This window comes from Protopterus annectens, chromosome 10.part0, assembly GCF_019279795.1.
Source record: "Protopterus annectens isolate FY-2018-M chromosome 10.part0, PAN1.0, whole genome shotgun sequence".
In the NCBI taxonomy this organism is placed as follows: Eukaryota; Metazoa; Chordata; order Ceratodontiformes; family Protopteridae; genus Protopterus; species Protopterus annectens.
This window is the reverse complement of record NC_056744.1, coordinates 1,678,956,845-1,678,973,196: the sequence shown is the minus strand read 5'-3', so window position 1 is coordinate 1,678,973,196 and position 16,352 is coordinate 1,678,956,845. Positions and strand designations below refer to the sequence as shown.

At 38.5% G+C, this 16,352-nt stretch overlaps 1 protein-coding gene across 1 annotated transcript in view; it reads left to right on the top strand.

The window, feature by feature from the left end:
- The window catches only part of LOC122813891 (zinc finger protein 436-like), a 107,999-nt gene that overhangs the window by 53,718 nt on the left and 37,929 nt on the right, over positions 1–16,352 (top strand). The window contains exons 2-3 of the mRNA XM_044086434.1: positions 12,624–12,719; positions 15,622–15,984. Of these exons, the coding sequence (XP_043942369.1) occupies positions 12,624–12,719; positions 15,622–15,984 (459 nt within the window). The remainder of the gene's footprint in view (positions 1–12,623; positions 12,720–15,621; positions 15,985–16,352) is intronic.

The following is a 16,352-nucleotide window of genomic DNA, read 5'->3' as shown; positions in this document are numbered from 1 at the left end:
TGTAGTCTTGAGAGATATTTTGAAGGAGGAAACATTACTTATGGATATAATAGGCAATGGTAGAGCATTCCTTAGTTTAGTAATAGAGAAAGAATAAAGCATGTGACCAGCTGGGAGTTAAGGTTTTTCAACCTGGAGAAGTTGGTTTTTGGATCTGAGTGATCTAGTTGGGTGATGGTGAGTTAGTATAGAAGAGATGGCTGGACATTCTGAGGGATTATAAATAATTTTATGTGCTGTGATTAACTGAAGGTATGTTAGTTGATGTGGGAGCTCAAACTAATTGAGAGTGTAACGAAGAGCAGTGGTGGGAGGAATGTTTTGCATTGGATACAGACTTGGCAAATTTATTGTAACAGGACTCAACTCAAGCTTAGTTTTCAGGGAAGACTGAATATTGGTGAGGAGTGGAGCACCATATAGCAGAGAAGGTAGGAGAAAGGTTGAAGCAAGGGTTTGCTTAGTTGAGCTGTTAAAAATTTTATGGCTGTAAAGGGTGCCTAGGTTTTGGTGTGTTTTTTTGATATTGCTATGAAAATGGAGGTGAAAAGAAAGGTTTTCATCCAAGATGACTCCTAGTAGCTTTGTGTGAGAAACTACCTCTATAGTGGTCATGTTTTTGGAGTATATGATTAAATCTGTCTTATTTATGGGAGTGCTTTTCTTGGGGGTAAATAGCAGCAGTTGGGGTTTAGAGAAAGATGATCATTGGTCATCCAGGATTCAGTAGTAGTAAAGGAATTTTGGGTTATTTGCAGAAGTTCAGTAATAGAGTAGGTATAGCAGATAATGGTTGAGCCATCAGCATATTTTATTATTGATCCAATAGTAAGAGTGGAGTGAAAGTCATTGATGAAGATACTAATGAGAAGAGGTCCTAAAATGGAGCCTCAGGGAATGCTGGTGGATGTGTCGAGGAATGAGGAGAAAGAGTTGTACCATTTAGTGGATTTTTGCGTATTTATTAAGTAGTTAGTGGGGGGAGATACCTACCTTAGAGAGTTTGGAGAGACATAAAGGGTGGGAGATGGTATCAAAGGCCTTAGAAAGGTCAAGAAAGAGTGAGGATACAGTTTTGCCAACATCTCGAGCTCGATTGACTGTGTCCATGAATGATATGAGAGTGATAGTTGTGCTGTGACCTGGCCTAAATACATGTTGAGTTAGAGAGAGGAGTTGATTTTGAAGGAGGTAGTCTAGAAGTTGATTGTGGATACATTTTTCCAGAATTTCAGAGAGGGGGTAGAAAATGGCGATAGGTTGAAAATTGGAGATGTCTGTGTTGTTGCCACCTTTATGGAGGGGAACAATGTATGCTTTCTTCCAGATATTATGTATGTAGGATTCCTGGATAGATCTACTAAGAAGTATGCTGATGGGGTAAGCAATGGCCTTAGCAGACAATAGAAGATATTCAGGGGGTATGTGGTCAAGAGCGCTAGTGCCAGGTTTCAGCTTAAGAAGTAGTTTTGTGATAGTAGCAGTAGGTATAAGGGAGAAAGAAAAGGCGGGTAGAGAGGAAGTAGTAGCATTTTGTGAGGAGGAATTTGGTGGAGAAGTATTAGTATTGCAGCTGGTTAAAGGTAGCAGCAAAGCTGGATATAGTATTGATGAAATGTGTGTTGAAGAGTACAGCCATTTCGCTAGGTGTTTAGTCTGGATGTGGGCACGGTTTGTTTTTGGTGCCAGGGTTTAGCAGAGATAAAATGGAAGTCCAAAATTTTTGGGGGGTTTTGTTTATAGTTCTTTTGGAGGCTGAAATAATGTTCTTTTTTTGTCATTTATAAATAGGTGCTTTGCTTGATTTTGTAGCTGTCTAAATTGTTGGAGGTCAGAAGGATTCTTTGATCTACGCCATTTTTTCCATGCTTTGTCCCTGGCAACCATGATTTGTTTGGTAGATGTGGAGAGCCAGATGGCATGATTCATTTTTACTCTTTTTGTCTTACTAGGGCAAGTCTGTTTAAGGTACCCAGGAAGGTAGAATTGAAGAATTCTACTGCTTCATCAAGTGGAAGGACGTTTAGTCTACTCCAGCTGATGTTTCTTAAGGTTTCGTTTAGGATTGTAGGGTTGAAATTGATGAGGTTTCTAGTTTGTTTATATTAACTCTGACATGGTGTTGGTGTATACTTACGTAAGATATAGGCAGGGAGGTGGTCACTGATGCTGTAAGAAAGTGTGCCTGCTTCTGAAATTTTGTTTGGGTTAGAGACTAGTATCCACTCCAGTATTGAACTTCTGTTTTTGTCCCTGTTGGGTCTGGTAATGTCAATTAATAATTTTGTAAAGTTACAGAGGCTGATGTTAGATGACCAAGACTGATTTGAGATATCTAGCCAGTTTATGTTTACATCTCCCAGGATAATTGTTTCATTTTTTTATATTATTTGATACCCAGGCAAGAATTGGTTCTCAGAGAGGAATGTTGTTGCCTGGGGTGATATATATGCCTACGATGCAGAGGTTCTTAGAGTTATTCATTTAAAAAAATATATTCGTGTATCAGCTGTGGAAAATTTTGGAATAGAGGTGGAGTAAGGTACAATGGAGAAGGTGCCCGGATACAGTATTGCAATGCCTCCTCCTTTTTTACGAGGTCTATCAGCCCTTAGCTATAGCCTGGGGGGAGGAATTCAGTATCTTTTATATAGGGTTTCAGCCAAGTTTAAGTTGCAGCATATCTGGTTTATTGAGAGTTATCCAGGCATGGAATTCTGATATTTTGTTCCTAACACTTTGGAGATTGAGGGTTATGATATTTAGTGAGGATTCTGATATTTAGTATTTTATATGAGCTGGCAGAGTTACCAGTGAAAGGGTTAGGTCCTGGGTTTGGGTGGATGTCTCCACATTGGCAGACGTCAGATTGTAAGGGTTAGCTGCTTTTTTTTTTGAAAGATTAGTGAGAGGTATGGTGTTTATAGGTAGTTTTTGTAATTTATATTTGGTGTGTAAATGTGTGTCAAGACCATAAAGGCTTGGGGAAATATCTGAATAGCTAGACAAAGATAAGGATTGCATAGATGTTGTGGAGGCTGTTGTATAAAATATGCATAATGATGTTAGGTGTAATAAAGACAAAGGACTAGGGCAAGTGGGAGTAAAAGAGGAATAGAAGTAGTGATGACAGACATGGTGGATACAGAGAGTAAATACTGAGTGAAGGTAGATGTTGATAATAGTGAAGAATTAAAGTCAATCATATAGAAAGTTATAGTGTAGATTGGAAGTGAAGTGAGAGAGATTAGATTGCTTAATTAGAGATGGCAGAATGAAGTGTATATTAAATGGAGGTGTGGTTAGCTTTGAAAGTGATGAACCACATGATGTCTGTGATTGGGTGGGAAAAGAATGTGACTGAGTTGAGCAAGTGATTGGATAATGGTTTGGAAGGGGGAGAGGTAGGGAAAGTATATATGTAATTGAAGAAGAAGAATAAAAGAAGACTTAAATTAATCCTGACCATGGAGTTGGGAGGGTGGCCTAATGGTTAAGGTGTTTGCCTTACAAACACATGGTGCAGGGTTCGAGTCTCAAGGGGTAATTGGCTAAGCTTAAATGGCTCGCAAGGACAGTTAGCTTAGTACTAACCTATGAACCTATTAACCTATGAAAACAGGGTTGACATGTAAGAACAAAATCCAAGCTATAAACCAATTTGCTCTTCCTATCCTAACATACAGTTTTGGAGTGATTGACTGGCACCAAAATATGTTTGATAGATTAGACAGGAAAATAAGAAGGATGCTTCGTGCTCATCACATGATTTATAAAAATCAGTGCATACCAAGATTATATATTCCCCGTTCCAAAGGAGAAATGGGCCTCCTTGAAACTGATAATACGTATAGATCTGCAATCATGAGACTGCACACATATGTGCTAACCTCATAAGACCCAAACATAGCGAAAGTTTTGAAATATGAGGAGAACAAATCTAAAATGACTTCTCCGCTTAGTTTAGCAGAAGCATATCAGTGTTAAACAGGAATGGAAATCAAGCCAGAAGTAGATAAAAATCAGGCAGCAACCAAATGCCCCCCCCCCCAAAAAAAAAAAAAAAAACTAAAGAAAAGACTATAGGGCATAAAAACAGATAATTAAAGAAATGTGGAAAATGGATAAATATAGTTGCAGGTATAGAAAACTCCTGGAAGAACCTCATGTTGACTGAATGCAGGAATGGTTAAGGAGAGGCAAATTCAAACCAAAAGGTGAAATGTTAATATTAGTGGCCCAAGACAGTGGGCTGCATACATGTTGGTTTACAAAGTCCATTGAACATGTGGGACAAACAGACAAATGTAGGTTTTGTAAAACAGAATTGGAAACAGTCGCACACCTTGTTACTGGTTGTGATATACTAATGGCAGAATAACTGTGTACTGAAAGGCATAATAATGTAGCAAGACTGTTGCACTGGGGATTGTGCAAACATTATGGTACTGAAGTGGCTGAAAAACACTGGAAACATGAGCCACAAAGCATCATAGAAAATGAAGGTCTACATCACATTTTATCACCCATTACCAATAGTTCAAAAGACATGCAAGAAAACCAGATATAGTGGCCCATGAAAAGAAGACAAAAGTAGAACTGGTCACTGAAATTGCTACACCCAGTGGCTACAGTGTCTTGTGCACAGAGAGAGACACAAAGTCATAAACTATCAGGATTTGCAGGCGGAAACAAGAGCAATGTGGAAGAAAGATACCCAGACAGTTCTAATAGTAGTAGGAGCAATGGGTCTTATAAAAAATCATCTACAATGATATTCAGATATTTTACTAGCACATAACTCTGTACGAACTGCAGAAGGAGTCATTACTGGGCACATTGTGGGTGCTGCAAGGAGCACTTCTGGCTGACATCAGCGATTGAAACAATACTAATTTCATGAACTTTAATCATACTTTGACTTAAGAATGGGGTCCATTCCCATCATGGTATTAGAAACCCAAAATATTTGGAGAAACTAAACAGAGAGGAAAACAATATCATATTCATAAAGTAGTATATATATATATATATATATATATATATATATATATATATATATATATATATATATATATACATACACACACACACACACACACACACACACACACACACACACACACACACACACACACACACACACACATGTTGTTGTCTTTCGGCTTTTCCCAGTTAGGGGTCGCCACAATGGAACTCCGGTCCGCTAATGATTGGCAGTAGATTTTTACATGCAGAGTTGCCAGCCCTGACGCACAACTTTCAATGAAGGTATGCCCATTCACGCATGTCTCCATACAGAAGACGTCGAACAGGACAACGTCTTACTGTGAGGTGACAACGCTACCGCAGTATATATATATATATATATATATTTGGTACCGGGAGACCCATGGTGAAAAGCTCCAACACTGATTAGAAAAACTGACAACAGCAGTAAAACATGTAACCTCAAATTAAAAAAAAAAACATTGGATAGATGCATGAGGTACAATAGGAGGTAGAAAAAATACATATAAATTAACATTTTGGATAGAAAAAATTAACATCACATAAAGTTTTACAACATATAACAAATAGGTCAGATGATAGGCACTGGAGAAAGCTCAGACGTTTGCTTGTTTCAGAGAAGAAGGTGTTAATCTTAAGGAAAATATAAAGGAAAATTAGTGAAGTGAAAGGAGAACAGAAGTAAAAGTGATATTTAAATGTAAGAATAACTTGCTAGGTAGATTTTGTATGTGTTAAGTTAGGAATTAGTTGGAAGGGAAATGTAGACACAGAGGGGAAGATATGAGGGGGTGAAAGGAGAGAAAAAAGTTAGTAGGGGAATTAGGAGGGTATAGTGAGAGGGAGAGAGACAAAAAAAAATAAGAAGGTGGGGGTTAGATATTTGTTGTAGGGCATGGGCAGATCCATGAGTTCAGTAGGTGTTTTTTTTCAGTAAAAGCTTGAACTTTTTTGGTATTATCTATACTGGTAATATTGCATGGTAAATTATTCCATAGTTTAGTTGTGTCATAGGAGTAGAGACACTGGCCGGCTCTTTTATTGGGTTTGTGTACATTTAATATGTACGGTGTTAAACCCACTCATGTCCTGCTTACAAAGGTTTGTCTTCTACTAGGTATTCTATTTGATTAACTCAACCTGGATACTCCAACATTCATTCTTTAGGCCTTTTATCTTCATGACTGTAAATACTGTACATTCCTCCAACAACAAAGTTTTTATTATGTAAAACTACTGTAGTTTACTTTCAGAAGGCTTGTATTATTCTGCCTTGTTGTTATTTGTGTACTTATTATGATGTATCCTTCAGGGCTTTGTCTGAAAATGGTCAGCTGTAATCAATGCACTACCTCAGTAAAGATATATATATATATATATATATATATATATATATATATATATATATATATATATATCCATACATAACCACAAAGCATTCTATAGCTATGTCAAGAATTTCAATGCCAACACTCAGATCTGCTCTGAGTTACAGCACAATGGCACTAAATATACAGAACCAACTGATATTGCCAACATCCTGGCAGATAGGTTCAGTGCTAACTTTACCCCCCTCTCACCCCCTAGAGGGCCCATCTCTATACCAGAAGAATACAAAGTTCCTGTAATCATGGCTGCACGGGTAAAAAACACTCTTCAAAGCCAAGAACACAGCATCCATGGGACCTGACAATATCCCAGGCTGCTTTCTACATGAACTACAGAATGAACTGGCGCCCTACCTAAGTACCATGTTCAATCATAGCCTCACGTCAGGCTTTGTGCCCACTGAATGGCGCACTGCGATGGTTATTCCACTCCACAAAGGGGGGAGCCAGAACGAACCCCGGGAACTACCGCCCCCTTAGCCTGACGAGCTTGGTCTGCAAGGCCATGGAATGTATCATCATAGAACTCCTAAACAAAGACATTGGTAATCTCCAAACTCTGGACCCTACCCAGTTCGGATTTGTAAAAGGCAGATCATGTCTCCTAAACCTGATTGACTTCTTTGAAGCAGTCACCAAAGCCATAGATGTGGTTCACACAGCTTATCTAGATCTCGCCAAGGCTTTCAACACCATCCCCCACTCTGGAATTATAGATAAGCTCACTACACTAGGTATAAATCCCTATGTCACAAGATGGGTTGCCAACTGGCTCATGGATAGAACCCACACTGTGAAAGTAGCAGACTCCAAATCCGACTTCAGAACAGTGACAAGTGGAGTACCACAGGGTTCAGTCCTGGGTCCTCTCCTGTTTGGTATCTACTTCTCTGAAGTACAGGCTAACACAGAAGGTCTTTGGCTAACAAAGTCTGCAGATGACTGCAAACTAGGAGCCATAATCAAAACTCCTAACGATGTGGACAAACTACAAAAGGGCCTCACTGAGACAGATACCTGGTGTCAAAGCCATGGCCTGAAGCTCAATGCCAAAAAGTGTATTGTCATCCCCTTTGGTAAAAACTCTGTACCCATGGACTACCGCATAGCTGGTAGTCTACTTAATGCCAAAAATGTGATGAGACCTTGGGACACAGGTGGACAGTAGTCTCTCCTTTGATAATCACATCACCACAGTGGTCAGGAAATCCTTCTATGTGGCTCACCTCATCACAAAAGGTTTTTCATCCAGAAAAAAAAAGGTCATTGTTCCCCTCTACTCATCACCCATTAGACCCATCATAGAGTACAACGCCCCTTTTGGTATGTACCTCACAAGACATCTACAACAACTGGAAAGGCCACAGAAATACTTCACAAAGAGAATTACTGGCCTCAAACAGATGCCCTACGCAGACTGTCTAAAACTCCAGCTTTACTCCGTCGCATATCGCCTACTCAGAGGCAATCTCTGCCTAACATACAGAGCTATGTCAAACCCAGAGCTGTTGGACATGCTCCACTTAAAGAAATCCCAATTCCTCCGAGTTACACGCTCTAGGGACCTAAACCTTGTCACCACAATAAACAGAACATGCTGAAGGGATAGATTCCTGTCCCAGAGACTTTCCATACTCTGGAACAGACTACCTATTTATGTCAAACAGAGCTCCTCAGAAGAAAAATCTTGATGATTGGATGGGAAATAGGAAATTCACCCCCAGGGATCACTTCTGTGACTCTGCTCGACAGGGGCACAGGAAAATAATTTTCTTAGGTGGCAAAAGTCAGGGTACATTTTTGGCTAGGTACATTTTTGGCTAGGCTCGACAGGGGCACAGGAAAATAATTTTCTTAGGTGGCAAAAGTCAGGGTACATTTTTGGCTAGGTACATAGGCCCTAGGGCCAATAGCCAAGTATATATATATATATATATATATATATATATATATATATATATATATATATAATTTAATTACAGCATTCAGTCTTCTTTGGTAGGACTCTGTCAGCATGGCACATCTTGACTTGGCAATATTTGCCCACTCTTCCTTGCAAAAGCGCTCCAAATCTGTCAGATTGCGTGGGCATCTCTTGTGCACAGCCCTCTTCAGGTCACCCCCCCAACCCAGATTTTCTATTGGATGTAGGTCTGGGCTCTGGCTGGGCCATTCCCAAAACTTTAATTTTCTTCTGGTGAAGCCATTCTTTTGTTGATTTGGATGTATGCTTGGGGTCATTGTCATGTTAAAAGGTGAAATTCCTCTTCATCTTCAGCTTTCTAGAAGATGCCTGAAGGTTTTGGGACAAAAGTGACTGGTATTTGGAACTGTTCATAAATCCCTCAACCTTGACTATAGCCCCATATCTAGCTGAAGAAAAGCACCCCCAAAGCATGATACTGCCACCACCATGCTTCATCATGGAGATGGTGTTCTTTTGGTGATGCAAAGTGGGGTGTGTATTTGCGCCAAACATACCTTTTGGAATTGTGGCCAAAAAGTTCAACCTTGGTCTCATCAGACCATAACACATTTTCCCACATGCTTTTGGTAGTCTTGTATGTATTGTTTTGCAAATTTTATCTGGGCCTGGATGTTTTTCTGTGTAAGAAAAGGCTTCCGTCTTGCAACCCAACCCCATAACCCAGACATATGGAGAATATGGGAGATTGTTGTCACATGTAGTACACAACCAGTACTTACCAGAAATTCCTGCAGCTCCTTCAGTGTTGCTGTAGGTCTCTTGGCAGCCTCCCTGACCAGTTTTTGTCTTGCTTTTCATCAGTGTTGGAGGGATGTCCAGTACTTTGCAACATAACTGTTGTCCTATATTTTCTCCAATTTTTGATGATTGTCTTCACTGCGTTCCATGGTATATCCAATGCTGTGGAAATTTTTTTGCACCCTTCTCCTGACTGATGCCTTTAAACAATGAGAGCCTGTTGATGCTTTGTAAGCTCTGTGCGAACCGTGTCTTTCGCTAGAACAGGCAACTGAGTAAATGTCAGGAAAATCCTACTAGGACAGCTGAACTTTATTTGGGGTTAATCAGAGTCTCTTTAATTGATGGCAGGTGTGTACCCAAGAAGTCTGAATGGTGTAATTAAATCAAAAGGTGCTTCAACAAAGTATTAGTTTAAGGGTGAGCACGCTTATGCAGCCAGCTTACTGTATGTTTTTTCATTTTTTATATTTCCCCCTAACAGATTTGTTTGTTTTTCAATTGAATTGTACAGGTTATAGGTCACATTAAAGGTGGGAAAAGTTTTGAAATGATTTATTGTGGTGTCATTTTTTTGTATCACAAAAACCTGGCATTTTAACAGGGGTGTGTACAATTTTTATATCCACTATAGATATATATAAATGGATGGATGGAATAGGGGATTATGACAGAAATGTGTAACACATCACTGGAGTTAATATATCCCAAAGAAGCAGCAGTTTTTAGGAAATGACTGAGGTAGCTAAAGTTTGATTTTTTGAGGATGAGCTGGTCTGCATGTAATGTAATGTAACAACATTTGTTTTTCCAAAAGTGGTTGTAGATGCTTTAAATAGCTCTTCTTGGTTAATCTGTTTATGCCAGGCATAGGTCATTGTTAAGCATGCTACAGAGGAAATCCAGATGCTGTTGTTTAGAATAAACAGCTTAATCTGTCAGGTAATGCAATGGATTGTGTGGTATCCATGGGGCCCTTATCAGCTGCCTAAATCTGTTTCTGACTAGGATTGCACTCAAGCTCTGCTTTTCGGTAGTTCCCTTTTTGTTTTAATTGTAGGACAAAGGCTTGTCCCATTCTCTGGCTTTATCCCTCTGTGTAAGATTTAAGGTTGTGTTCATCCTGTGTTTTATAGTTCATAAAATACTAATGGTTTGTCATCTCTGTCACTACACTAGCAGGTCTTCGAATACACAGTAGTGTCTATATGGCCGATACTCTAAATCTTCTTTCTGACCAACGATAGTAGGTATAGTAGTCCTCTTGGTGTTTGAGTGGCCCTTCTATGAGAAGTGATCATAGTACTTTTACAAACCTCAATTTTGTCATGTACATTAATTAATTAATTAATTAATCAATTAATTAATTAATTAATGCATCTATCTATATATATATATATATATATATATATATATATATATGTGTATATATATATATACATATATATATATATATATATATGTGTATATATATATATATATATATATATATATATATATATACATATATATATATATGTATATATGTGTATATATATATATATATATATATATATATATATATGGGTCTGCTTCTAAATCTTGAAATTCAAAGTACTGAAGCCAAAATCTTGAAAGTTCAAAATACTAAAACTCAAAATAACTGAATTTCATAATACTGAAAAAACTACAGGATACTAACACTTACTATATGCCACCAGAAGTACATAGAGAAACAAATAAAAGACGAAGCATATTAGTTTACTCAGGGGCAAGCCCCCCTGCACCCCCCACCCTTGCTACTTAAATATATCAACTCCAAGATCTCACTTTACTACACTAAGATGAGTTGTGTTGTATAGCAAATTAAAAGGGAACATGACTAAGGTTACAACAGGCAGTCATGAAGCACGTAATGGTATGTTGGCCATTTTCTTCTGTAGAGTGCAATCTCGGAGTTGATGTATTTAAGTTGCAGGGGGAGTGGGGGGTGCAGGGGAGCTTGCCCCCTGCTAATAGTTGGAGAAGAGTAATATGTTTTCTTATTTGTAAGTGTTGGTGTACTCTGTTTTCTCAATATTATGAAATTCGGTATTTTGAGTTTTCAGTATTTTAAACTTTCAAGATTTTGGCTTCAGTATTTTGAATGTCAAGAGGACCTATATATATATAATTTGTTTACTAGGGTAGTATACTGATCAATATTGGCCACTTCCAAGCTCAGCCCAGGTGAAACGCAAAACATTTCACAAACAAAAAATACAGAAATGTAAGCAATAACAGAATAGTTTTGACTAATTACAGAGAGAGTATATACATTCTAGTGAATAACCACAGTGCAATGTACAATCAGGCAGAGTATAATGTACAGTATATACATTAGCTTTTAAAGTGGGCCAGTCTTCAGTGAATCTCGAGAAAGGAGAAAAGGCTCAGAAAGTAGACAGGTTATATGACATGAGATAGGTTATATGACATGTTTTGTGTTGAAGCAGGATCATTTCACTTGGATGCAGAGGTACTTTTTTGAGTTACATACTGAATTTAAAACAATGAGTAAAAAGGTCACACACAAAAAAACAATTGGTTAAAAACACAAAAAGAAAAATCTAGCAAAGCTAATATTTCCACTGTGTGATACCTTAAACCTCTTGAATCAGAGGCAACATGGGATTTAAGTTACCCTTTAAGGATATCAGGTGTTTCACCTAAATGGCATTTATGAATGTCCATGTCTTTTTTTCTTTTAAGTCTTTTTATGGACAATTTCAAGCCAATAAGTTGTGGACATGCAACATGTGGATTCAGGAGGCTTTGCTAGATTTTTTTTGTGTGTGTGTTTTTAATCAATTGGTTTTCCTGTGTGACCTTTTTTAGTCATTGCTTCAGTTTGTTATTTGGGATATTCTGTAGATACCCTTAGGTTTATGGATATCAGTTGGGTATGACTACGCCGTGTTTCCAAAAGTCAAACATTCCACTTATACTGTGCTGATGATGTCATAAGAAGGCAGAAACATGCACGAACACAGCTAGAGGGGATTGGCTTTATTGGCCTGAAATTGTCCATAAAAAGACTTAAAAGTAAAAGAAAAAAGTCATGGACATTCAGAAATACCATTTAGCTGAAACACCTGATATCCTTAAAGGTTAACTTACGCACATCCCATGTTGCCTCTGATTTCAAGATGTTTAAGGTATCACACAGTGGAAATTCTAGCTTTGCTAGACTTTTCTTTTTACATACAGAATTTGGAATAAGCATTTCCTTAATGTCGATGGGAAGAGCTTGCCAAAGCATAGGTGCCTGGGAGGTGAAAGCATCTGCAGTGCTATTGGTTTTGGGGGTGTTAAGATTGGTGTGGCTTTTTAATAGTGTCTTAGGTTGTAGGAGGAGTTTTTTTTGTGAAGTCTACTGCAAGGGGAGTAAATGTGTGGTGTTGGAGTAGTTTGTAGAGTTGGGATCTTAAAAGTTGGTTTATATATGGTCTTATTTATTTATTTATTCTTTATTTCCACAGGTCAAGCTGAAAACCACTCTAACATCTCTAGAATCCAAAGCAAAAGATCTTAAATACTTACAAACCCAGCAAGAGAAAAAAATTCGAGACATACAAGTAAGCAAGACAAATTATTAGTTATCGATGTCTGAAATGCAGAAAATTAATGGAAAATGCCAAGGGGCATCTGGTGCATTTTTTAGTCTGTCTTGTGTTATTTTTAAGCTAATGTTATTGTACATATATTTTACTGGTAAACTGTACGAAGTTAGTTGGTTATGCCATACTATTTTCTCATGGTGTCTAGGAAATGAACTGGAAGTGGAACTATTCTGAACTGCCAAGGGTTAGGGAGACTATACTTTTGATATGTCTGGAGGCATTTCAAAGACTGCTTAACAGATATTTTTTAACACCTGATATGTATAAGGTAGTACATTAAATAATTATATGAGTCACACAAGCAGATTTTTTTTTCATGGAAGTATACCAAGTCTGCAGGGATAATTTAGTAATGTACTGTTAATGAGCACATCACTGAATATGTTAGGGCAGTCGTGCACAGAACAGGCATGTTATGCCACAAAATGTATAAAGTCGAATGTTAAAATATATTTTTATCATTGTTCGGATGTAGATTGTTGTGTTGAAAAAGCTTACTCTTATCTGTACTTTACCAGTTACTGGCAAATAAAAGTGATCATTTTTTTTTCCAAAACAGTTTTTGATAGCTGCAGTAATCTTTGCTTAAATGCAGCTAACAAACATGTTATGATGTCGCAGATTTTACCTCCCATTTGGACTGCAGTGCACTTCAGTAGAAAGTAAACCCTGGGTGCTATAAAAAGTCTGTTTTCCAACCCCATAGGTTTACACAAGTCATTCTGCATTACATATGTACTCACTGTGAACCCATAGATTCTCACAAATTATCTTCTATCCCCATTCTAGATGTCTTCCTTGGTCCATACACATACAGAAGTAGTTTGCACCAAATCCAAAATACCACACAGGAAGTTTTGCAACACAGATTTGCTTCTCATTGTAGACCCATAAAGACCACTTTTGCATCACAGATGTAAACAGTTAAATCCCTCAGATTTATGAGTATTAAGCTTCACATTTTATTTCCATAACCTTCTAACCCACATAAATCTTTCTGCATCACAGATCAGCTCCGCAATCCCATAGACCCACACAGGTTATTATGCATCACAGACCCATTCTCCCTGATTCTGTAAGTCCACATAAGTTGTTGAGGATCACAGATCAGTTCCCACAGGTTTACACAGATTATTGTACATCACAGAGTAGTTCCTCAGTCACTTAGGCCCTCACAGTATATCGTGCATCATTTCAGTTTTCCCAGTTCCATAGACCCACATAAAATTGTTGTGCATCACACAATGGTTCCTCTGTCCCTGATGCAGGCCTATGGGACTGAGTAATTCTTCAGTCTTATAGGCCCACATAGGATATGGTGCATCACAGATCAGTACCTCCTATTCCACAGGTCTACATGGATTATTGTACATCACAGAGTAATTCTTTGGTCCCATAGGCCCACACACGATATGGTGCATCACAGATTAGTTCCCCCAGTCCCATTGGTCAACACGGATTATTGTACATCACAGAGTAATTCTACAGTCCCATATGCCCACATAAGATATGGTGTATCACAGATCAGTTCCCCTGGTCCCACGGGTCTACATACATTATTGTACATCAAAGTAATTTTTTGGTCCCATAGTCCCACACAGAATATGGTGCATCACAGACCAGTTCCCCTAGTCCCCACAGGCCCACACGGGATCGGGTGCATCATAGATCAGTTCCCCAGTCCCCACACTCCCACATAGGATCATGTGAATTACAGCATTATAGATCAGTTCCCCAGTCCCTACATGCCCATATGGGATCATATGTATTACAACATTATAGATCACTTCCTCAGTCCCAATAGGCCCACATGGGATCACATGTATTACACCATTATAGATCACTTCCTCGGTCCCCAGAGACCCACATGAGATCACATGCATTACAGCATTATAGATCAGTTCCCCAGTCCCTACAGGCCCATTTGGGATCACATGTATTACAGCATTATAGATCACTTCCTCAGTCCCCATAGGCCCACATGGGATCACATGCATTACAGCATTATAGATCAGTTTCCCAGTCCCCATAGACCCACGTGGGATGATGTGCAACACAGATTATTTCCACTGATCCCACAGGTTCACCACAACCATTCCAAAATGTTATCAATCCACATGATCCTATCAGTATCACAGACAGGTTCCCCAGTCTCATAGGTCCTCATGAGGTCTTCGTCATCCTATATGTACACACATTAACAAACAAGCCCACGTGAAACAGTCCATTTCTCAAGATTTATGTACCTCAGACTCATAGACCTAGGTGAGTCTTTCTGAATCAAAGATATATTCCTCAGCCTTACAGACCCAATTACCCTGATGATCTCTCCTGTGTCACAGATCTGTTCTTCAACTAGTAATTTTACCCTGCAGATGTATTTTGCAACCTGTAGACCCAGACAAGCTACTCACATCAGAAAATATATCCCATTGGTTTACTCAGTGATGACCATCTTGGTTCCAAACCATTTTTTGTAATTGATTCAGATGCATCAGCTGATCAGGCACCTGTCTGAAAGTGAATTCCTGTCTTTCCAGTTGCACATACCTGAATGTGCAGTCATCACACTGAGGTACCTCCTCTTATATTGATCATCTTCACACTGGGCATGCAATCCGTGACTGTCCCACAAGGGAGAGCATCCTAGACTGGTGTTTCCTTTTACCCTGACAGCCATAGTAATGAGCCTAATTATAATCCTAGCCCTGGGTCACTGGTGCCACAGAGACATGCCTTACATCTGTTATTGTACTGACTTCTGGTCCTTTTTTTTTATCAGGTTAAATACAGGGATACATCTGATACAGTGATGTACAGCTACTTAATGTATCTTTCCATATTCATTACTTCCTAGGAAGATGCTTTTAGTTTGGAGCAGTACATTAAACAAGAATTTGCAAAACTGTACCAGTTTCTCCAAGACAAGGAGCAAAAACTCATCCGGCAGCTTAAGAATGAGGAAGCAAAACTTCAGAAAGAAGTGGAAGAGACTTTTAAAGGCATTAAACATGATGTTATTGCCTCCCACACGGGTGATGTTATTGCCTCCCACACTGTAATGTTTAATGGTAATGTGAAGGTTAAGAGTAAAGAAGATGAGAGTCTGAAGGTGAAAGAAGGCAAATGTGAATCCACTGAAAATGATGCTGTAGCCACTCAGGAGACCTGTGATAGTAATCTGCAGTTCAGGCAGCACAGACCTTCTGGTTTGCTGACGGTAAGCACACTTTTCATTTCTACTTTTGAGCAACTTTCTTTTTGGAAAGTATAATAATACATAATAGGCAAAATGGAAAAAATAGTTTATATAATAGACCAGCAGTGCGGAGTATGCAAAGAAATATGCTTAATTGGGAAATGTTAATCCATTTTTTATTCAGCCTGGGGAAATGTGTCAAATTTTGCAACTGTAAATAAAGCCAGTTTGATTTTACATCATTTTTGATAGGTAAGTAAAATAATACATTCTACAAAAACAAGTGTGTTTGCTACAAGTTTAATTCATAAATCTGAATGTGAGATTCATTGAAATAAGCGAAAACTGGAATCTGCAACATGAAATGTGATTAAAAACTGAGATTTGAC